The sequence below is a fragment of the Pipra filicauda genome, unplaced genomic scaffold, assembly GCF_003945595.2.
Source record: "Pipra filicauda isolate LSUMZ 115617 unplaced genomic scaffold, ASM394559v2 scaffold215_size1667880_pilon, whole genome shotgun sequence".
In the NCBI taxonomy this organism is placed as follows: Eukaryota; Metazoa; Chordata; class Aves; order Passeriformes; family Pipridae; genus Pipra; species Pipra filicauda.
The window spans coordinates 694,913-719,629 of NW_024104327.1; the positions used below are offsets into that span (position 1 = coordinate 694,913).

At 41.2% G+C, this 24,717-nt stretch overlaps 1 protein-coding gene across 2 annotated transcripts in view; it reads right to left on the minus strand.

Moving 5' to 3' along the window:
* The window catches only part of EPG5 (ectopic P-granules autophagy protein 5 homolog), a 56,870-nt gene that overhangs the window by 13,752 nt on the left and 18,401 nt on the right, over positions 1-24,717 (minus strand). Inside the window, exons 12-32 of one of the 2 annotated variants that reach the window (XM_027719977.2) lie at positions 23,377-23,531; positions 22,635-22,775; positions 22,269-22,433; positions 20,947-21,066; positions 18,864-19,123; positions 16,444-16,584; positions 15,572-15,716; positions 14,552-14,749; positions 13,778-13,888; positions 12,872-12,991; positions 11,331-11,497; positions 11,008-11,235; positions 8,961-9,084; positions 8,007-8,148; positions 6,902-7,073; positions 5,514-5,676; positions 4,756-4,898; positions 3,375-3,531; positions 2,202-2,396; positions 959-1,172; positions 7-167 (exon numbers count right to left, since the gene is read on the minus strand). In XM_027719977.2, the coding sequence (XP_027575778.2) occupies positions 7-167; positions 959-1,172; positions 2,202-2,396; positions 3,375-3,531; positions 4,756-4,898; positions 5,514-5,676; positions 6,902-7,073; positions 8,007-8,148; positions 8,961-9,084; positions 11,008-11,235; positions 11,331-11,497; positions 12,872-12,991; positions 13,778-13,888; positions 14,552-14,749; positions 15,572-15,716; positions 16,444-16,584; positions 18,864-19,123; positions 20,947-21,066; positions 22,269-22,433; positions 22,635-22,775; positions 23,377-23,531 (3,422 nt within the window). Of the gene's footprint in view, positions 1-6; positions 168-958; positions 1,173-2,201; positions 2,397-3,374; positions 3,532-4,755; positions 4,899-5,513; positions 5,677-6,901; positions 7,074-8,006; positions 8,149-8,960; positions 9,085-11,007; positions 11,236-11,330; positions 11,498-12,871; positions 12,992-13,777; positions 13,889-14,551; positions 14,750-15,571; positions 15,717-16,443; positions 16,585-18,863; positions 19,124-20,946; positions 21,070-22,268; positions 22,434-22,634; positions 22,776-23,376; positions 23,532-24,717 lie in introns of both variants that reach the window. The other variant, XM_027719976.2, reaches the window with a different exon arrangement.

The window sequence follows — 24,717 nt, forward strand, 5'->3', positions numbered from 1 at the left end:
ACCCACCTGTTCTGTGGAGAGCAGAGTTTTTCCAGCATCCCTCAATGCAGGAGTTTCAGTAGAATCACTCTTCCTGAAGCTTCCCTGCTCAGCCACTGGTGAATCACACCCCAAAGCTTGAAGTGATGCCTTCCAACAGTCAGGGCTTAGGAGCTGCTCTGATGAGCCTTAAGGAGAAAGACAAGGGAATGCATTTGTGAAAACCAGAAAGATAGTGGTCCCTTTCTCCAAAAGAGTCAAAAAAAGGTTGAAATTAGAACTCCCTACTACCAAAAAAAAAAGAATTAGGTAAGGTATGAATTTGAAAATCCCAAGTTTAAGGGTGAGAGATGTCTCTAATTTGCAAACACAATTAATTTAACAGTTCTTTTTGGCATCTACATGCTCTTTTCCTAGAGAGTTTCCCAGGTACTTCATACATCTCTGGCTACAAACACTCATTAAGAGACAGCTGCTGCCTCAGCACATGTGGTTTGACAAAAGGAAGTACTTTGTGTTCTCACTGGAGAGGCAACTCAGATTACGGATGGCACCTAATGTCAACCAGGACATTTCCAGCAGATTTCAGTATTAGTTCCATGTCTCCATAATTCCAGTTCTCAGTTTGACACTGAAGGGTGCTCAAGAACAAGGATTCTACACAGACTTTATCATAATTAATAGGTGCTTCCGTTAATAGAAGACTCACCTCCATCCTTCTCCTGTTATATGGGCTTAAAGATCTGTTGTCACTGCTGCATGTGCTTTGACCTGCAGAGGGGTGTTTCTTTCTAGTAGAGCTACAATACCTCTAATAAAATCACACCACACAGCATGCACACAGAAATACATATAGAAAATTTAAAAAGTTTAAATCATTCTGTATTTGTTGCTACTTAACTCTACTGCATGCAGTTCATATTTTAAACCAGAAGGGTTCTGCACAAAGGGCTTAGAGTGCATCAACTCAGGTACTCACTTTGCACGAACAGCCTTAGGAAATCACTGTAGTGGTCAGGGAACTGATACTGGAGAAGGTTAGTCCAATGCTTGCAGAAGATATTAAATGGCATCAAAATGTCTTCTTCAGGTTCTAGGCCACATGCATTGAGAGCCAAGTGAATAGAGTCCAGAAGTTTGGTACGCTCAGCAAGGGGTGGCTTAGCCAGGCTTAACCACTGCACGAGGTCAAACTAGAGCAGAGGACAGGAAGCATTTGTAAGCAGAAGCTTTAACAGCCTCAACACCTTCAGGAGAAGGGAGAAATTATTGGGGAAAAATCCCTAAGTTTTTATATATTTAAGAAAAACCTAATGAATTTTCACCTCATTATCCCTAACTCCAAACCAAGGCGACACTCTTTAAAGGTTATGATTTAGCATATTGCAGAAGTCCCTGGCTTTATGAAACAGCCCTTGGTGGGGGTGCTCAGATTCATAAAGATGCGTCCCAATTTCCACACTTCAGTACCACTGCCAAACAATCATAAGCATTACACTGGACTGATCTCCACAGTCCATAAATTTTCAGGTGGAGGCGAAAAGCTTTCGTAGCCTCTTCACCATCTGTTCAGACTCTCGTGAGCAGGGACACAACACTGATCACTCCTTGCTACAGATATCCCAAAACAGGCTGCCTGCTGCTCCCAGCTGTCCAGCCCTGTCTCTGTGTAACTAATGAGGAGAGAATCAGACTGGTACCAAAGCCCAAGTGTAACACTAATTTCCCCACTGACCATGGAGGCAGGCAGTATCACACAGCCCTGAAATGAGAGATGTGCACATCACTTGCCCTGACCTAACTCTGTATGTTTTAAGACAGGCAGGAAAGACATGGTGCCAAACAGAGGTGGAAAACTCAGACACTGTCCCAAATTTTGTTTTGTTTTGATTGTTAAGATACCTGCGATTCACTGGCTATCTGGATGAATGTCTCTGCAGAGATATCAGGCAGAAGAAGCCATGGAGAGCCTGCTTTAATTTCAAGAGTGAGCCTTGAGAAGCACATACTGATACTATATGTGCTAGAAAAGGATATTTAAGCCACTTGCTTTTGACTCCAGCCCCTCTTGAACTTAAGTGCAACACATACCATTCAGGATGGGCAATTCAGCTCAAAAGAACCTGTCAATGCTATTTTAAATTACCAGATTTTGCACCTCTTTGTTCCTTAGCCTAAAAACAGAGTCTTTAGGGAAAAAACACCCACAAACTAGACCTCACCTTTGTCAGCAGCATGAAGACAACATCACTGTTGTCCTCACTCAGAAAGGCCACGACTTTTTCATACAAAGTCACAAATTCACTGGGAGAGGCAACGGGAGTGAAGTAAGGAGAAAGGAGGGTACAGAGCCTTCGGTTCTGCAGGATGGTCTCGAGCAGATGTCTGCACTCTGACTTGGTCCCACTGATGAACACCTGAGAAAATTGGGAATGGTGAGAAAAATAGCCCAGCATGAATCGACTGAAAAATACACCTATTAAGGATTTTTTTTGTTGAGACAAGCATAATTTTGGTCGTTCCATAAAAAGGGAAGTCTTTCCTCAAAAACAAAAGACTGTGTCAGATTAACATCAACTAAATACTGTTACTCCACGAGACATAAAGCAAAATAAACATGTTTCCCTAGTACATTTTACAACAGCACTTGTGATCACATATGTTGTATAAAAATACCTAGAAGTACTATTTTTCTGATGGGATAGCAAAAGAAAATGAATCCAGATTTCACCAGCCCTGTTCAATAACAGGAAAAATTTAACAGAACTACAGCTATGAAAAGCTTTTCAGCACTTCAGTTGTTAGAGGTGCTTAAGGACAGCTGCATATAGAAACAAACTGTATCTAAGAGATGAAAACATATATCTGGACCCAAAGCTTTTTCTCAGAGAACCCACGTAATGTGTTTCCCACAGAAAACATTACCACCAACCAAAAGCACTTTTATTCTCTACCAGAAAACTTCTGGCAAATTCTCTACACAAAGAACACTGCAAGGCTGTAGAACAAAGGTGTCTAAATACTGAGGTTGACAAGATATACATCAACTAGAAAGTGACAGGTAAAAGCAAAGTATATGCTGAAACACACTTTTATGAAGTGAAAGTACCTAAACTTCAGTTACCTGCCCAAAAATCCAGCACTCAGCTAACACAGTGAGCATTTGTTAGCACTAAGGAGGTACCTCAGAGCAAGAGGTTTTTATTTTTGCTTAAATGCAAGCTTCAACTCTCCTAAAGACTGTATATTATAACAATTAGTTGAAAGGAAAATGGGATACAAGCTTAGAAGTTAACTTTCAGGCTTCTGAATGTGTCAGACCCCCAATACCAGCAGGCAATTTGAATAAGCATTAGGCATTCAAAAGTCAAATTTTATCCCAAAAGTAAACTCACTTGGCCCAGAATCTCAATGCAGGACGTGAAGAATTGCCTTGTGGGAGGGTTGCGTTGAGTTTCATCACACACATATTCCACCAACGTAAAAAACAAACTAATTCCAACTTTCTTAATTGCAGGCATGGGCTGCACCTTGTAGATATTTATTAAGGCCCTAAAAGAAATTAAATTCAAAAGGTGAATTAAATTTAACGTGTGGAGAATAACCTGTGACAATGAAGAAAGGTTTCTTGCCAATATGGGGACTTGAGAGGGGTATTTCTGATGCTCCCTGAGCTCAAGTAATTTTGCTGCCTGAAATGGGTACCTCCAAAACTTACAAAGTCTCCATAAGCAGAGTCAGAAAGTGATCACTGAAAGATTTTTCACGGCATAGTTCCAAAGGATTATTTCTCCCTCTAATCACGTGTTCATCACATTCTTAAGGCATCTCAACTACACTTGTACTGCAAGAAAAATTACCTCTTTTACTTCACAGGCTAAACAATAAAAGGATTAAAACAGAATCGTTTCTTGAGTGTTGCCAAGTACATGTTTTGTTGAGATCAAACCCCCATCTTCACTGAGTCTGAATTAAAGAATCTGAAGGACGTGCAATTCCAGAGATGTAAATCCCAAGAACTAGTTCATCCACAGAATTTTTCAGATCAGTGGTCAAGAATGAACACGTAGAAATAGTGAGCAAATATTTTCACTTGTAGAAGGAGTGCACTCAGTAGTAAACCAGCTACACTAAGAGAATCCCAGCAGAAATCTGGAAGATTGAGAAGAACCAAGTTGCAAAACCAGACCTCTAGGACGAACTCTGAAAGGTCTTCAAGAGGAAGAGGGCCCTGGACCACCCCATGTATTCACATCACCCAGAAAAGTGGTATTATATAGCCCTATTCCACTTCACAATTTTGTTTCACATATTGAAAAACTACTTCAAATCATAATTCTCTATTAAAGAACTATGTCCTGCACTATAACAGGCAAAAACCCATAGAGAGAAATATTAAAAACATACGGTTTAGCCTATGGCTGAGACAGCTTGTGGTACAAGTTGCCACTCCCCAAAGTTTAACACAGCATCCCTGCCATCATCCAGTGTACTTTTGCAGGGTTAGGAGGGCTATTCTAATACACAGAACAATAAACAGAAGTAGAAAACACTATTGTGTGCCTACTGAGGCTGAATGACCTCCTGATAACAGAGTTATTCCTTTGGAGGCCTGTGTAACAAACACACAAGTCCCAGGATTCATGCTCTGTTGTTGACTCGAGCTGATAAGCGCAGCGAAAAAAAACAATGAAACAGGTTCCACATTTTAGCTCTTAACATACAGGAAGAGAAACACAAAACATCACTGCCTAAAGCAGCGTCTGAACAACCTACGTTATAAAATTCTCCACGTGCACTGCTGCTTCCACAACGCCCAGGGAAGGCGGCTTCGTAGCTTCTGCCTGCAGCTGCCTCACTTCTTTGCGCAGAGCATGAAGCTGCTGGCTCACCGCCTCGTTTTTGTGCTTCCCTTCAAACTAAGTGACAAAAAAAAAAAAAAAAAAAAAAAAAAATTCACTTCAGAATTCACATTTTTTTTTGCTAAAGCTCCCCCGTGTCACACCTATTTGTAAAATCGAAGCGGAATCCAGTAAGAGGACTCTGCATACAGATGGTTCTCCCCCGTGGAGAGCTTTGATCAGATTTAGCACATCGTGCCCAAGCACACATCCTTGGTCATGTTCCCCCTTAATTATCACACACACTAATATAATTCATGTCTTTCATGTAAGGCTTTTAATCCCCGGGAACTGAAACTTAGAGGGGATCAAGAAATTAATTTGCCAAGCAACATGGGAGTATTTCTATAAACATTTTCATGCTTCTGTTCCTGTCAGTGAGCATATTCCCATATCCATGCACTGGGAAACAGTTTAAGGCGGAAGCTACGAGCAAAACAAGTTATGCAGCAACTTATCCTTCAGCTGTTGATCTGCCCCTTTTGAGCACTGCATATGAGGTATCTCAGGTAACTATTAGGTGCATGGATTTATTTGGTCAGCTGCTACCGTTCTTATAATGATTCAGACATATCACATTCATCCTCTGTGTCCAGCAGCACCAAGGCAGAAGGGATGATACAAGTTTCTCACCTGGATGGTGAGCAGAGCCGCTCCCTGACAGCCCTTACTGGAAGTCCCCCGGCACTCCAAATGGAGGGTGATCTGCTCTTCCCTGTTCACAAACAGCTTAGGCACCGTGTCCAGTATTTCATTATTGAGAGCAACATGCTGCGATTCCCAGAGAGCTGCAGTTCTGAAAACCATTTATTAATAAAATTACCAAAATCTGTATTGAAAAACGGTAATGCTAAGAACTCATAAGCAAGAGATGAAACCTCAATTTAATGTGCTGTACAAAGGCTCATGACACCTTCTTAGAAAATATAAAAGGTTATTAAATTAAATTGAGTTAAAACTTCAAAGTAATAGCACTTCAAAGTAATAAAAAAACCAGGTTCATAAGAACAAAACTACTCAAGTACGCATGAGTTCCTTTGAATTATTTTATATGACAACCTGGAAGGAAACTCAATAGAATATCCTCTGTAGAAAATGCAATTTTCCACAAAAAAAAAAAAAAAAAAAAAAAAAAAAAAAAAAAAAAAAAAAAAAAAAAAAAAAAAAAAAAAAAAAAACAACCAGCAAAACAAACTCAACCATGGGATGATTCAGTGAGGGGAAAAAAAAACAAAGCCACCTAAAATTGCTGTTGGAATTGTTTCAACACAATCTCTTGGGTTTAATAATTTTTTGGTTCATAATATCGTTATTAAGTGACTACACAGCTACGGATTGATCAGTTGTGTTTGAAAATAATTCAGCTGGATTCTCTGATTAAGAATATTAAAAACAGAGAGTCTCTTTCACTCACAAAGCCAACAGAACCAGAAATCAGATTTCTTTCTTGGGGGCTCTGGTGCTTCATATTGCAACTACTACATTAGTGCAAAAGGGTTAAGTAACTCATTGTCAAGAAATTTAGGCTAAAAGGAGGCTTTATTTCAGAAAGTATGCCAAATGAGAAAAGAAATGTAGAAGTTAGATGCTGGATCATATAGACTCAGACATTAGATAAGACTTGTGCAGTCTTGTCTCAGTTGAAGGAGTAGAATAACAACACGATAGACAAGAAGAAAGAGAAAACAAATAGGATAAGAAATCAAGTACTGATGGGTCTTGTGCCAACACCACAAATGAGGCTGTTGTGAAGGGCATCGTTAGGAAAAAATTCCTGGCTATGAGGGTAGTGAGGCCCTGGCACAGGTTGCCCAGAGAAGCTGTGGCTGCCCCATCCCTGGAAGTGTCCAAGGCCAGGTTGGACGGGGCTTGGAGCAACCTGGGATAGTGGAAGGTGTCCCTGCCTGTGGCAGGGGCTGGGACTGGATGCCCTTTAAGGTCCTTTCCCAAACCATTCTGTGATGATGCTCAGACACTGCTGGACACACCAGAGAGGCAGAAGGAACACAGCTATGACTTACTTGGCATGTTGCTGCAGGATGTTCAGGTCCGTACGCATGAGCTGAACTGCTTCCTTCTGACTCACTAGACTGGCAGAGGAAATGACTGGCACAGGGGCTTTCATTGTCTGGAGTGGGAGAGGGGGCTTGGGAGTATCAAACTTCTTCAAATTATTTATGATCCTCTCTTTGGCTACAAAAAGAAAGCAGAAGCAAGTTCTGTCAATGAGAAAACTTCAGAGGAAGCTCAACAAAAGCATTAATTTTTTGGCATGAAACATTTTCAGCAGCAGACAAGTATTTCTCAGGATTCCTCTTTTTAAAAAGGAAAAAAAAAAAGTCAACTAATCTTACTATTTTTCTCAAAGTCTATTTTACACAGCTAATTTTCATTACCAGCTCCTCCATCACACAAACATTAGGATCAAAAGTCCCACTGCTTTCCTTGTTTCCCCCAACCAGTCCCTCCTTCCTCGTATTACCCATTTATTTTCCTCATATCACCCCATTTATTCTTCTCATCTGACAGAGGCTTCCAGATCCAGTCTAAGCAAAATTCATCTTCCTTTCCCTACAACTCATTCTCACCTTTTGTCTTGTCAACTCCAATTCCTCCCCAAAGCACAGCCTCTCCCCAGGTCAGCCTTCTCCTCCTGCTGATTTCCACTCAGTTTCTTTGTCCAAACTAATTTGCCTATGAAACTATTCCAGTTTCCTTCTATTCCCTCCCTCTCCTTTTTTAATCAGTCACACAAAAAAATCCACTGTTTTCAGTTACAGCGGGTTTTCCCTTTGCTTGCAGCTATCTCTACCTAAACTTCGGGGAAATTCAGCCTGTGTGGGACATCCTCTGTGCAGAGGAATTTTTGGGGAGCTCACCCATGAAGCTCTAGCTCTGCTCTGTGATGTGGCAAACTTGAAGCCAAAACCATCCATGTTAACCTCTCACATGAGAATCTTAGTGGGGAAACCATGACAACTTCATGCAAAATACTGTACCCAGAGAAAACAAACTGTACTGACATCTTCATTCACGGGCATCATTAAATTCCTAGAGAAACCAGGGCTTTGACACCCTCAAAGTCCTTTATGGTGCAGTTTCATTAATAATAGTCTTATCTCTTACCTGATAAAGGGTTGGTGAAATCTGTCTGCCCTGCAGGAACACAGGCTGTATGTGATTCGAGCTGAACCTGCAGCCAAAGGTTTAGAGCTTCCTGAAACTCGTGGTGTATGAGTTCCACATTGACGAACTCCATCCACAAATCCTGAACCACAAAAGAATTAAATTACCATTCCTATTTTGGTCAGTAGAATACACTGTGCATTCATCCTAGTAGTTGTGGAACTAAAAGAAGTACATAAAAACAGACCCTGTAGTTTTAAGTCATAAGAAATTTATTATTAAGGGGGAAAACAGCCTAACCTGAAGAATTCTTACCACAGATACAGAAGCTACCGAAAAGCATTCGTGACACTTAGAGAAGAAATCTGACACGGTATAATTTCTGACAAATAAGAGACAAAGGGTACAGATTATTAAAAATCTGTTCTTAAAAAGCAAACATGAAGACCACTGTAGTCTAAAACATCACAGCATAATTAACTGCTGCATTTCCAGCAGTCACATACACTAGAGGAATAAAAACAAAGCAAGCATAAGGAAATGCCCTTCCAAAATCTCCCCTCTTACAGGTTTTTTAGTTATACTAATTCTTTAGGCTTGATGGACAGAATAATACACACTTCCCATTCACAAACTTATATTTGAACCTGACATTTTACAGACTACCAACATGAGCAGGTTTTGGCTTCCAGTCTTTTGTTATTTAAAATTCCAACTTGAACAATTCTCTAATATTATCTTAGAATGCAAATTACAGAGCAGTACAGAATAAGGACTGTGTTGTCATTAAGATATGTAAGGAATCTACTTCTGAGCCCTCTTTCAAATATAAAGGAAGGCAGTTTGCTGTATGTGTGTTCAAGACTAGTGACACCAAGTCTCTCACTGATTTCAAGGACTCATTTTAACAAGTGAACTTTGGATCCCAGATTTTCAGGGTTATTAGCACTTTACCTGTTGATTCTGCATGACTTTAGCAAGTCTGTGTACATCATACTGCTTTGGTAAAGAGGGAATGTATGTGTCTCCTTTCTGGAAATTCTCTTCTTCCAACCACAAAACTAAAACATTACAAAGCCTGAGAAAAAAAGAGAAAAAAAGGGAAAAAATATATCAGTGTGAACTTCGATTGTTCTAGGGTTCAGAATTAAGGCAACAAATAATGCTACAAGGTGACACAGCTCAAAACTGGGGTTTCAGGTGCTTTTTGAGCAGTTTACTGTCAGTTCAAATACCATCAGTGACATGAAGCCACTTAGAAAAATACAAAGAGTAATAACAAAGAGTAACAGGACAAATTCTGAAAAGGAAAACATTTATGCCAATTAGCATAATACCCAGGATTGGAATAGTCTATTATGTCAGGGAATCTCACCACAACCCAATTCAAAAGACCACAGGAAAAAACAGAGTACATGTGAGCAAGTTTGGCTTCTCACCCCATGACTCCTCTAGACTGCCTGCTCCAAAAAGCCACATCTGAGTTGAGTCACATTCTTCAAGTTTTTTTTCAGAGTGTCATTCATGGCTAGTTTATTCTCATTTCCTCCTCTGCTAATAGTGTACTTTTTACATAAATACACCTATTTCTTCAGCTGGCATCATTCCACTGAGTGGTACCTTTTCTCTAATCATACCATCCAAGCCTTCCTGACAAGGAAGCACTAAAATGCCATTAAATCTTCACACTGTGGTATTAAATAACACTAGCAAACTCCTGTTTCCTACATCAGTGACATTGGTGAAAAAATGGGAGTAGTCTAGTTCCAAGAAATTGGCCCTTATAAGCCCTACCAATAATTTCCCCCCTGTCTAGGAAACTAGACAGGTCGTTAAACTTCCTTAACCTAAGATTTACTTGGGTGTAGAGCAGTCTGTATTTATACTGGAGTGGGGAACTTCTCTGAAATGAAAGACTGAAAATATCAACCAAGTCACACCCAGTGAGCATCTCTGGACTATTTTTCACAAAGGCCCAAGTAGGATTTATGATCTCCCTTGTTTGTTGGTACAGTACCTACTCACTGCTGAGGGGAGCACCCACCAGGAGCTCAGATTCCATACACCCAAAGCCTTTGAGTAAGGGACTCTTTCCAAATAATCCTTTCATCTGGTTTCTGGGACTATTCAAATACTGCCATATTGCAAACACTTCTTATGGAGGACTTTTCAGAACAAAAGTCTCTGTGTTACAGAACCACTGACTTTGGAATAGCAAAGCCTCAGTTTTAGTGTGCATAAGGCATCTCTTAGAAGTTACCATCCCTTACAAAAGTGAGGGATCAGCAGGTGAGTGGCAGTGAGTGACTATGCCCCTTTCCTTAGCCTACTCCAAGACAAAAAGAGAGCTTTGTGCCAAGGCTTTGGTTAAGCAGACTTATCATTTTTCAGGCGGCACAGAACACCCTTGGCACAGCTCACCTTTAGCTTGCTAACCAAGCAAACTGCACAAAGTGAATCATGTGCTCAAGTCCCCAGTATATTTCCTGATGAAATCATCATAATTAACATAAATTTAAGCCCTGGTCTGTGACAAACAGATGTACACACACCAAGTAGCACTCTACATTTACAGTTAGTGATGCACATGCAGGTAGCAGATATGCCTAAACAATAAATATTTTACCAGCACAGGGCTACTACTATTCATTAGAAAGCAAAGCTCCTCCCCTAAGGGGGGTGACAACTCTATTAACAGTGTTTTATTTTTAGTAGTAAAATCAGCCCCCTCTCCAACAGAACACATTGTACCACCAGAGGAACTGATTTGACCACAACCTGGGGAGCTGGGTTAGCGGTGGCCTTGGCAGTGCTGAGTTAATGGCTGGACTTTATGATCTGAATTTTTCAACCTGAATGATTCTATGATTCTATGTATATAACAAGTCCTGCAGCACATCTAAGGTCGCATCCCTTCACGTCTCACACAGCTACAACTGTGCTGTAGTAGTTACTTGGGCATTTGCACAGAATAAGATGGAACTGGGCAGGGTTTTTTTACCTGACAAGCTCCTTATGCAGTTCAGGTGAAGTCAGGTACTCAGGTGAGCAGCTGGCCTTCTCTGGTGACCTGTCAGTGCCCTCAGCAGGGCTCTCCACCCTCAGTGCTTTGCTGGCAGCGTGGTGGAAGTCTGCCACCTCTATCAACCGCTGCTTCATCTCGTTCAGCAAGTTCACATGAGCTGCACTCTGGAAAAAACGCCTCCCAATACAGCCATCTACAGGTAACCTGAAAAACAAACAAAAAAAAGCACAGCTAAGTCTTGTTGCAAGTGCCAAATCAGCATCTCTGCTTGCTGATCTACAGGAGCAGGTGAGACTCACCCGTACTGTGGTCCTGGTCGGTGAAGGTACAGGAGGAAGAATTTCTGCCAGATCAGTGGCATGAGAGGGTGATCTGCCGGGGTAGCAAGGGCCTGGTGAGCCCAGCGGTAGATCATGAGCCTCTGAAGGGAAGGGACGATGGGCAGCTTCAGCTGGGCCTGGGCTTTCTGCAGGAACAACACTTTCAGACAGGTGTTCTGCTGTAACAGGCTGTCACAGGTTAATTTAACAGAGTAACACAGCATGCACAGTTGGTAATTGCAGAGGAGAAAACTTTAGGAACAGTCACACATCTGTTCCAGGTCTTGAAGGATGAGCTGCCCAGCTCACAGTTATGCTGGAGAGCAGAGCTACACCTCCAATGCTGAAAAAAAATAGCATGATGGCTCTGATGCAAGGCCAACATATGGGCCACTGGTGTTAATTACAGCTAATTACTGTTCTTCCTCACAGAGGTAGATGCTCCTGGTTTAGACTTCCAGCATGCTACTTTTATCTTTTTCCAGCCTACATTCCATATAGCTCTAGTGAAAATTCGAAATGTAAAGTAAAACTGACGTGAAGAAAGAATACAGAAGGAAAAGCAGAACAAAACCCCGTATTAGCAACAGCACAGACCCACTAAATCACTGAACAGTCCCACATCAAGCCCTCCTGGACTGTGCCTGATGCAGGGCAATGCAAGGCTTTTCCCCAGTTCCCAAACCTCAGAGCAGACCCTGGCACTACCTCATCACCTACACCAGACCTCAGGAACCCTCAGCATCCTTTTTCCACACACTACCCACATACTACTTGGCTAAATCAAGACATGCAAGCCAAAGGACTAATGTTTTCCAGACTACGCTTCAAGGATGCGAGACATGTACCAGTCTGGACAGAGCCCAGGCAAATCTAGTTTCATGGGGCTTCATTAAAACACACTGAAACAGCTGAGATGAAAGATGGGCCAAAAGTCACACTTTTGAGACTGGACAGCTTTGCTTTCCACTTGCTTTGCTCCAGAATTTCTAACTGAATTAGGTCAAAGAACCTGGAAAAAGCTTGCAACATGGCCTAAAATACACCTGATTAAGTTCCTTGATAAGGGAGAGACCTAAACAGTTCTGAAAGCCTTGGAAAATAATTCAGAAAACAGAGAAAAGTAGAGGCAAAATTCAGATCATCTGAGAAATCATCTGTTTGAAATACAGACTCATTTTCCCACCTGAAAAATAAGCACTCCCCACCCCAGTGGTATAAAGTAAATCCACTAAAAGTCATGAGGCATTCAGATGACCCAGAAAATCATGCAAGAGCACAAATTAGTAACTGAAGTCTGAAGTTTTCTGTATTATTTGCATGGTAGCTTTTAAATGTAAAACAACTCAAATGTACTCAAAATGTAGAAGAAAACTTCCCTGGGGTATATTTTCACCTGTAAAGCCAGATAAAGCATTATTTATTCTTTTATCCTGGTAAGAAAAAGTACGTAAGATAAAACTAAATGATACAAGGGAACACTTCTCTCTCTAATAAAAAGGGATGGACAGTTCTCTCACCTTCAAAGCTTGATCAGGAGTTAAAGCATTAATAACCAGCTCCCCCTCTACAACTCTGCGAAGCTGTGAATCTTCTTCAAATATTGATTCCATATTTAACACCATCCACGAAAACCAGACCTGGACAACACAGAAATAACAGAAACATTGATAAGAAAACAGTAGGGATAGGATCAGGAAGCCTGCTGCTTTGTTAAGAGGAACATGTCTTTGACAGATTCCCACTACAAAGCTGGAAAAGGCAGTATCACATCTCAAGAAGAAAACCAGTTTCCTCTTTATTCTCACACTCAAACTTCCCCTTTTTATTTTGCACTGTCTTGGGACAGAAAGGGAAAAGCAGGGACAACAGACAGAATTATCCAGAGAGTTCTGGAGGAACTTCTCAAACTCAGTAAAATAAGATCTCCTTTCTCCCACCTGCACTACACACCTCCATTTGTGGTACTGCAGGGTTTTTCTTCCTTTTGCTTGAACAAGGAACTCAGGTAGAGAGAAGGCAACTAAAATTCAAAATATTTATCAGATAAAGACTGATCTAATAGAAAAGTCAGGCTTCACATATTTTCTCTTATTAAATAGATTGAGAGTAATTGAAGATTAGAAAGAAAACCTAACTACTAAATCCTATTATACCAATTCTTGGACACAGATTAGACAAACTCTCTCCATGGAAAATGTCCATGTTCCCTTTAGTGTAATAAACCCACAGAATTCTCCTAGGCTAAATTAGGACTTTATCACAAGAAAATGAAAAAAAGAAAATAAAAATCACTCTGGGATAGGAAAAAAAAAAAGGGAACAAGAAAAAAATCTGCAAAACCACGCAAAAGCAGGGAAAAAAGAGCCCTCAAGACACCTCTACACCGCTTATCCCAGGGCTGTTCACACAACACCATCACTTACCTGAGAGGGATTGGCATTGCCCTCCACAAAAGATGGTGTCACATTGCCAGCCACGATCCAGCTAACAAGGGAAGACAGCAGACCTTTGTCACAGTGATAGCCCAAAGCATTCTGCACAGAAACAGAAAACATTTGGGTTTTTTTTTTGTAAGAAGCAGTGATTTAGAAGATTTAGGTATTTCTATTTAGAAGATTTAGGTATGTCACTCTACTTTCATATAAGTTCCTTTCTGACTCATATTGCTACTTTCCCATCTTAGCTCAGCCAGGCACCACTGAGATGCCTGCTTGTACTTCATTTCTTTTTTCAGTGAAAATATCCCGTTTCACTGAACTCTGTCTGTTTTTTTCTGGAGAGGAAGTCCCATTTTTGTTCTAAACACCCTACTGAACATCTGGAATGCAAAGAACACAAACTGTGACAGAACTCATACGAATGAAAACTGTGCTACAAATCAGTTTTAATAATTACTATCAAAATATCAGACATTTCACTGATTTTGACCCACTCAGAAGAAAATCAGATAACCTCATTATCACTTATGCCAGATTGTCCAGAAAAGCTGTGGCTGCCCCATCCCTGGAAGTGTCCAAGGCCAGGTTGGACAGGGCTTGGAGCAACCTGGTCTAGTGGAAGGTGTCCCTGCTCATGGCAGGATTCTATGACTGTTTCTGTAGCACTTCAGGAAAACACATTCACATCAAAATCAGAGTGAGCAACAAACAAACTGACCATTTACTCAACAGCCACACCAGGACACCACAACTATTTACCTTGTGCTGTTGGTAAAGCAGCTTTTGTACACAGTCCTCTTGACTGTACTGAAAAGCAGCTTTACATAAGTCATCCAGCAAGCAGAGTGTTGCCCTGTCCCGGTGCCACAGCTGCTGGCTGGTGAGGACCTGGACCCAGAACTCCAGTACTGCAGCTGGCCCCACTCCATTTGGCTGGTCACTTACAAAAATGTGAGTCTGCCAAATAAAAGTGTAAAATCAGTCAACAGATTGCAGCATAAAGGTTAAGCATCTATTGAAGAATTGTTTAACTTGCATAAGGCTGTGGGCCTATCCTTCAAGTACATGCTCTCTATACCTAAGCAAGGACAGCTTTGTTAACTCCAGCCTCCAAACTCCTGCAAATTCTACAGCCTGGAGAGCAGAGCATCTTGTGCAAGCAGCAAAAACAGGCATAAAAGCCTTAAGCAGGACCCCTGTGACCTGGAGGCATAAACAGCATCTATTTCTTAAGTGTCACCTGCTGTTCCTGTAAAAGGACTTCCCAGAGTAGGTCTGTTTCCCTTACCCTCCTCTAATGTTAGATGACCTTGCTCCTTGACCTCTCTGCACTTAAAAAAATACTACTGTTCCCTCACACAGCAACATTTTTTTCATCCCACAGCCCCAAATGAATGGCCAAAAGCAAAGCTTTCAAACATTAATACATTTGCTGCATTCCTCGAATAACACAAATAAGAGAGTAGTGCTGCATATCACATTTCCTTTTTTTAAGCAGGTATGACCTGCTATTGGAAAATTAATTTTCCAAGAAGTCTGGAGGGGAAACGTTGTTGTTATGTCCAGTATCAGATGCACTGCCAGATTTAGGCAAGTTTAAGCAGAAGCATTTCAGGAAACCAAACCCAACTATTTAATGCTTGATGCAGGGCACTCCCTGGCTGCACAACTGCCAAATTCAGTATCCTTTCCAACCTTAAACACCAGCTTGGTCAAAACAGCCTGGTTTCAAATACTGTCCCCCCCTCCCTTCTTTTTTTTGTTAAATAATCTTCTTACCTGTATCATACTACTGAGCAGCTTAACGTTTTCTCCATAGTTCACACCTGTCAAGTGCTGTGTCACTTTATGGGTAACCTGCTGGGTAACTCCTTGAGGGACTCCACTGTCCAGATGAAGGAACAGTTGGATGTAAGATAAAAACCTAGGGATGTCAACAAACGAAATTAACTCTAAAATATCTTCTGCTATGTAACAAATAGAAAAGTTGTGTATAGGGAATTTAAAACCAGCTCAACAGCACTGCTGACAGACATATCCAGGGCTTTGAGTCACAACCACAATGCAGATTTATTTGCTCCACTTTAGCCATATAATGGGAACAGTATGAACATTTCACGGCAGACTGTAATTCAAGGCAGCTCATCAGGACTAAATGCAGTCCTTGATCTACATCAGCACCGAAGTCTAGCATAGGAGTTGTTTGGGAGACTGTCAAGTGGTCCAGGACAAAGGCACCTCAGTGACCACGTTACAAACTGACCAGGACAGACATCTGAAGTCCAGCACTGGACATACTGTGTCCCTACTGATACTGCCAGCTGGTCTTTCTCACTCATCTAACCCCACAGCTACTTGAAATACAGCTGCCTGAAGAACACTTCTGTGGCACAGCAGCAGCAACAGCTGTACACATGGTGTCAGCAGGACACACTTCTACAACTATTTCCTCAACCACAGTCAATGCCAAAAAGTTAGTCAGCACAGAAACCAGATGTACTTCCACCATCATGTTCTCACTGGATGCAAAACTCAGCACGAAGCCACATAAATTTGACAGTTAAGATTAACTTTCATTGCAATTACCATAAATTAAGCAAATAAATATATAAAATAAATAAATAAGTGTATCATGAACATAGAATGCTTACTGTTCATTCTTCAGGAGGTAATACTGGCAAGAGTAAAACAATGGTAAAATTTTATCCAGCACATGCACCACTGTTCTCAGATGTCTAGACTGGACGAGTACACCCAAAAGAGGGATCCCTTCAGCACAGAACTTCTCAATGCTATAAAAAAAAAAGTATATAATTAAGAAAAACACATTGGCTATCAGTAGAAGGAAAGATTAGGTGTTGATTTAGTCTCTATAATCTGAGATGTAAATACATTCATAACTTTACACTTCATCTTTGAAAACCTAAACAGTTAAATCCAGAGCTTTTTATTCAGCTATAGGAGCCATTCAACTGCTGACAGACTAGGTAAGTATTTCCTGCCCTTCTGTGGATGTGTCCCATCTTCTGAAAATCCCTGGAGATGCAGGTCTTCCTCCACATCTCAGTTTAAAGTTCAGTGGTGTTCCCTAACCCAACCAACTCGCCTCCCTGTTCGGGTAAAAGAAGAGCCCACAAAGGGAGTTTCACATGTTCTGGTTTTGACATCTCCTCAGTTCGGAGGATGGTCTGCACATCTTTCTTCACTACTTGTAGATGGACCTCAGAGGGTTTCCTTACAGCAGGTACTCAGATGGTCGCACCCAGATGAGATAAATTCTACTCTTAAGTGTCCAGAAAACTCAGTAGCTGCAACTTGTCCGGCACATTGCATTAGTTCTGCTGACTGAGAAAAGGCGCACATTGGAAAAAGATGCAAAACATGAATCCTGTGTCTACTCTGAGGTCATGAAAATGAAATAGTGTATTAAGTCACAAACACACAGTACAGCACTTTGTTTCTTCTGCTCACAAACATAACTGGCTTTGAGGTTTTGCATGCGATTAATATTGTGTTAATGTTTATACAGGAGAAGGATATCAAATGGTTTTTTGCAAGGCCAAACTGAGAAAGTACAGGGGGACAAACTAAAGAGGTTCTTTGGTTTTTTATTTCACGCTCCAGGTCATGGAAAAATTGCCAGCCTCAACCAGAATGCCTCCATATCAGTCTCAAATTAATCCAGTGCTTTGAAGTATCTATAATGGCATAATCTTATCATCAAGCTGTGACTTGGAGAAGGAGAAGATAACTCAGACAATTTCTCTTCAAAGAATAACACAATATTATACACAGAAAAAAAGTTAGTGAAAATTCTGAATAACAGATAATTAGAGATCACAAATTCAGAGAAAACAGATCCGGTAAGGACTGATTAAATTTTGTGTGTCTCTGTACCTTAATCAACCAGTATATTTGATTATGCCCAAAAGCCTTACCTACAAAGAAGCTGACAGCACTGGTTAAGACTGTGTTGAAACACAGTCACAGTTATGAGGTTCAGTTTCAAGGCTATAAGGCTCTTTATTTATCATTCCCAACATGAATGAGTCTTTTGTCCTCGCTGTTTTCTGAATGCTGTCCTGCAACTCTGCTAAACAAAATTACCTGTAGAATAGCCATTTCAGTAAGTGTGGTTAAAAGTTACTCCTGTTCAGAGAAATCTTGTTAACCCCCCAGTTTCAAATGGGGGTTAACAGTACTGTTTCAAATGACTATTTTCACCTTAACATGCAGAAGGCAAAAAATACTATTAGCAAAATAAAGGAACTATCGTGTTCTTTGAAAGAAGAATTCAGGAAGAATTTCTTCACAGAAAGGGTTGTCAGGTATTGGAACAGGCTGATCAGGGAGGTGGTGGAGTCACCATCCCCAGAGGTGTTCAAGAAACAACTGGATGTGACACTCAGTGCCATGGTCTAGGTGACATGGTGGTGTTTGGTCAAAGGCTGGACTCGATGATCTCAGGCGTCTTTTCCAACCTAAATGATTCTGTGATTCTGTCCAACTACAATCACAGAATCACAGAATAATTAAGGTTGGAAGGGACCTCTGGAAATCCTCTAGTCCAATCCCCCTGCCAAGGCAGGGTCACTTGGAGCATCACACAGGAAGGCATCCAGGTGGGTTTGGGATTGTCTCCAGAGAGGGAGACTCCACGACCTCCCTGGGCAGCTGTTCCAGAGCTCTGCTACCCTAAATATAAAGAAGTTATTCCTCGTGTTGAGGTGAAACTTCTTGTGTTGTAGTTTATGGCAATTGCACCTCATCCTATCGCTGGGTAGAGTCTGGTATCATCCTCTGACACCCGCCTTTGAGATGTTTACGTGCATTAATGAGATCCCCTCTCAGTTTTCTTTAGGCTAAACAAGCCCAACTCCCACAGTGTCTCCTCAGAAGAGAGATGCTGTCCCCAACAGACTCCTCAATGCCTTGCATCACAAGTCCTTTTTTATTCAAACAGGCATGAAGAACTTTAACAACCCTCATCTCGCCACCGGGGAGGTTGCTCAGTCACTGGGGCCAGTCACTGGGGCCACCCATCCAAGGCAAACACACAAGAAGCACTTACCTGTGCCCCAGGGTGGTCATGGCCAGTGCCAGGTAGCAGCCTATGGGGATGTTTGCTTTCACAGCCTTGAGCAGGGGGTGCAGCGCGACCGACTCGGCCGCGTCGAGCGCGCTGTCGCACACGGGCACGGGCGGCCCGCCCTGCTGCACCCCGCGGTCGTTCCTGTGCAGCTTCAGCCTCAGAATCAAACTCCAAGCCCACTGGTTGAAGGAAGTCTCCGGTGTTTCTCCGTAACGAACAATGCTGGCTAAGTAGGAGACCTGGGACAGAGCAGCAGGAGCAGAAATGAGAGGGAGCACAGCTGAAACAACACAGCACACGTGGCTCCAGGCGGGGACTTGGGGCAGCTCGGATGGGCCTGCTCTTCTATCACAACACTGTGACACAGGAACTGGCACTAGATGATCTCTGGGGTCCCTTCCAACCCAAACCCTCTATGACTGTATGATCAGACCAGCAGTAGTTATTCTTTAGACACACCATGTAGTTTATCTAAACACTCTGTTCCTATTGCCTTGATTTCCACCTCCCCTCCCTACCCCTCCCATCCTTTTTAGTAAAGGTTGTCAACTTAACACTGTTTGCCTAGATTTTTCCAAGTTGGATGTGGATCTTGGATTGAATTTTGATTTTACTACTGAAAAAAGAAAGCCACACAACAACCTTCCACAATGTTTACAACGTTTAGAACAGCTAGTGTAAAAAAGGTAGCATATGTCAAAAAAAAAAAAATCAACTAAAACCTAGCAGCCTCTCCTTAGAAAGAAGTCTGTAATGTGGACAGGCAGAGTCTGTGCCACGTACATGTGTCCATGGTCATGAAGATCCTGTCTAGATCAGAAAGTATTATAAATCTTGGGGAAAACAAAATACTGTACGTACTCTGACAGAGTAGTGTAAATTGCAGAGCTGGGAGGCAATGCAGGCATTTCACCCTCTCAGAACCAGGGTACAAAAACCTAAGCACTATTTTCTTTCTAATTCCAGTTACGAGTTCAGGCAAGTCAGGACAGATTCCCCAGTACCAGTGGCAGTCAAGGCTGAAATAGGCTTAAAATAGAGAACTCCTCTGGCTGGCACAAAACAACAAACCATGGCCAAGTAGTGCAGAGGGGCAAGTCAGAAAAGAGCAGAGACAACAAGGAACATGAAGAGTGTGGGAAGAAAACACGGGGGGGAAAAGCACGTGGGAGGAGGAAACATTGTACAAGAAATACTGAGAAGACAAAGTACAGCACAATGCTAAAAGCTCTGAATAAATAAATGGAAGCATCTTGGATTGAACAATGAAAATAGAGATTTTTTTTAATCCTGATCTTTCTATCCTTCCATTCCCCTTCTGTAACTTGGAGCTATCCCTTCCTCAGTGACCGATGTGCTGTAAAATCAACGTAACAAACATTTGTGAGGTGTTCAGGTCACACAGCACTGACTGAAAAGCTTCTAAAGGGATTAACATCTGAGTCTTCAAATTAGGTAATACTACGAGCTGGAATCACAGGGAGGATGTCTCTTCTGCTCAAGTTTGTGACTATTCAACTACAGATCTACATGGGGGTCAAAATTAAAATGACTATTTCAAGAAACATAGAGAGAGAATATTTACAAGGGCCTGGAGTGACAGGACAAGCAGGAATGGCTTCCTACTGACACAGGGTAGGGTTAGATGGGACATTGGGAAGAAATTCTTCCCTGTGAGGGTGGTGAGGCCCTGGGACAGGTTGCCCAGAGAAGCTGTGGCTGCCCCATCCCTGGAAGTGTCCAAGGCCGGGTTGGACAGGGCTTGGAGCAGCCTGGTCTAGTCCTTGCCCGTGGTACAGATGATCTTTAAGGTCCCTTCCAACCCAAACCATTCTATGATTTTATGATTCTCATACAGATGTTCCACATAAGCCTAACAGCTGTTTTCAGATAGCTCTGTGGGTACAGACAACACTGAATGTTGGTATGTTATGGTATTCTAGCAGGATCGAGATAGAACATCTTTAAAAAAATAAAAGAAAGAAAACAAGGTCTTGACTTGCAGTTTTTCCTGATTATCACCATCCATAAGGTATTCCCTGTAATTCTGAAGAATGGATACCTGCTTTATGCTTTCAGAAAGCAGCCCAGCATAGGGTTTCTGGGAGAGATATTTCTGATACGCTTCCAGGACCATCAATGCAACTTCAGAATGAATAGCTGGATCCAGATGAAGAGCAGTCTGCTAAATACAGAATCAGAACACAAAACTTTATGTAATTTTAAGAGGTCTCTACAACTGTATCATTCAGTTGCACTACAGAGAAATAAATCTTAATCTCTTTCTGGTAGTTCAAATTAAATATTACGATATCCAGGCAAAATCTTGCCCATAAGATAAATTCAGCCCAACATTTAAGAATTCTGGGCTCACACTGGGCAAACACAAATAGATTATTTAAAAAAAAAGAAAAAAAAAGTTGATCACAATCACTTTCCATGTGCATTTCATGAATTTATAGCAATTAATCCAAAAATCCATAGATGCCATTTTAAATTACGTAACACAGAAACTGGAATTCTTCCCTTTAAAAGCAAACCCAAACCACATCACCATGTTTTTTGTATGAAAACACAGTAATTTCCTCTTATCAACTGCCACATTACAGAACTGTTTTTCTCCATAAGAGAAGGCACAGACATGGCCCTGTTAATGCACAGCAAAGATCTCTCTGTTCATTTTCCCTACCTTTTCCCTTTTTCTTCACATGTCATCAAGAAACAGGGAGAAAAAGTCAATATTTTTGTACAAGCATCAACACAGCAAAGAGAAGAGTTCAGAATGACCAAATGCCCAGGCTGCAATGCTAAAATGGATTGCAGAACATAGACAACAGGATTTTTTTTCCCCAAGCTATTTCTGTTTCTCTCTAAAATAGCATTTACCCTCGAGTGGATCCTGAACTGACGAAGCTCCTGGAGGAACCCAATATATGGACCAACTTCTAATCATTTAAATAATGCTCAGGGTTCTGAAATTTTTCATTTCAATCATTAGTTTTCTTGCATTGTGAAAGCCATACCTGGATACCAGCATGCAAACTACAGCCACACCAGTCTCCTACACACTCCTTGGAAGATTCCTCTATTTCTGCAGCCACAGGCATCTTAATCTTAATCATAAAAATTGTCCTGTCAGTTCTTTCCTCTTGTTTAGAGAGAGGAAACTCTTGCTTAAATGTCTCTTTTAATCTCAGCTACAAGAAAGCAGCATGAGCAGAACGTCATAAAATTACTGTGAAGTTCCCATCCTGTGCTATTAAGTGCACAGACATTATATAAAGCACGTAATTAACTGTTTTCCAGTTCATTTCTAATCCCAAGTTGAGTAAAGCTTTTGCTCTGAAAAACTGAGGAGTTTTCAAAACTGTTTTCAATACATACCTGCTCCCCAAATCCCCAGTTCAGTCCTTCCAGGATAATGCAGGCAAGCTTATTCTCCACTGTTGTCAGGCTGTAATTTAATAACCAGTCACGAATCAGCGCTATCTCGGATGGAGAAGGTTTCCACAGGTACAAGGGCAGCTCTTTAAACAGGTACAAGGAAACCTTTGAGGACAGCAAAAAAAGGATAATCAGGGCTCAACACAATAATCAGCATTATGCTCTTCTGCCTTAAGGAGTGGAACAACCAAAAAACCCCATAGACAGGTCTTTACACAATCCATTCATGCCAAGACGTATCTTGTGACACAGTCTGGTTATGGCCTCCAGTTTTAACTGCTTTAAATGATGGACATTGTCACTTACCATCCCAACCTTCTCAATGGTCTCTCTAATTCGATCCAGCAGTATGGAAATAATCTGTGTGTGGATGCTGGCAATGGCTCCCAAGAGTTCTCGACCGACTTTGGAAAACGTCTCTCTTGTGGAAAGGCTAACATAGGACACCTGGGAATATGAGCAGGAAGAAGTTACTGGTCTTGGCTGACCTTCACTGGCATTGAAATAAAACGTCTTTTGGAAAATACAGAACTGAATTGTTCAGTAACTGGTCATCGTGCACAAAGATTACTCATAAATGCCAACATTAAAATGAAAATGATTGCCCCAAGAGACAAAGAAACTGCTATGTCACAGTGCTAAACACAAAGTCCAAAATTAAGCACAGGACCAACACCACGACACACAAAAAAAATTAGCGCCAAAATCTAGAGACCACAACAGAAAAAACACCACACAAGGAAGTTCAGAGCTACAGGTTAGATCTGCATCAGAAAAATAAAACAACAATACAAAAAACCACCCCATTTTTCTTCATTTGTTTCATTCTGGATTTGTTTACAGAAATGCTGTTCTTTTTCCCAGAAATAAAAACCAAGTCCTTCAGGCTATTTTAATTCAGTGCCAGATTATAAATCTCAGAAGTTGCCCTTTCTTAGTTCCATGGTAGAATAAACAACAGAAGCCAAGAAAGTTCCACACCTTCCACTGTTAGAAATGGAAAGAGCACTTCCATCCTTCTCCTGAATGGGCCAGTAACATCACTCACCTCATATATCTCCAGAACAATGATTTTGATAAAATCCTCATCAACATCAGCCCGTTTGGTTTGTGCCATCTGAGCAAATGTGGTGAGCAGACAGATTTCTTCTGAGCAGTTCATTGACTGGAGATACTTTTCAAAATTTTCGAGGTGCTGTGGGTCTAGGGAAAAAAAAAAAAAAATCAAGTGAAAGAAACATGATAAAAAGTGTTACAGGACAGATATCAACATTTATACACTCACTCACACTCCAGTCCCGGAGAAGGAGCCAGTAACAAAGGAATTATAATCACTGGAGTCTTGTAAATTAGTAGCCTCTCTTCAGGAGTGGTTGGAATTCAATTTTTAATATTATTTTAACTATGCCATGTCAGTCATCCACAGGAAGAACTACTTGAATCTTTCTGCTTTTTAAAAACAGTATCACAGTTTTGGCTTCCATTACATACTAGAGCACTTAATTCCACAGATTAAGCCCAAATTATATGAAAGGATTCTAGTTTTAATCAGGACACGGCCAGGAGAATATTAAAACTCAGTCCATCCAGGCACAGCAGAGAGGTTTTGATCAAGATGAGAGACATTGCCCATTTCACATCCCCTGATCTCAAGCAGCAATTAAACTGGGGAGATCATTCTATGACGATTACAAATAAAAATACTGCAAGTATTTTGCCCTGGGCTTAGATTATGCATAAGAGTTACAAGGAAAAGCGAGACTCAATTTCTCAAATTCAATACAAGAAAAAATACTGGGTGCACTTGTTTGGAGCATACCTCTGAAAATAGAGAACTGAAGCTGCACACAGGAAGGAAGGCTAAGGAGATGCTTTCAGGTTTCCTCTTTAAACCCGACAGTGAGATGGTGCCAAACACAAATAAATATTCCTTTCCTAAGGTTGGGGGACAACAGGAAGGCCAGGGTACAAGGAAACCTCCACGGGGTTTTAAAATAACTTAAAATTTTAAATAATATTAAAATATTTTATTTAAAGTAAAATAATTTTAAATTAACATATAACTAAATAGAATTTCTGCAGCAAAGCAAGGACTGAAAGCAGCACTTGAGCTGCAAAAAGGTTTGGAGAGTGGTCTGCCTCCTCTGAAGCACAGCATGCCAGTAAGAACTGTTTACAGTGATTTTACCATAGCAGTGGAATATACAGAAAAAGCACTTATTGTGGCACTCAGCTACCCAACCTGTACAGGCACGTGCTCAGCGGGCTTGTGATTAAACACTTGCACTTAAGTTACAGTCTATTTTAAGGGCTTTCAAGAATTTTGCAACTGTACCTCAACCTGAGAAGGTCAGGCTTGTACAGGCAAAGCACCTCATGAACAGCAGGC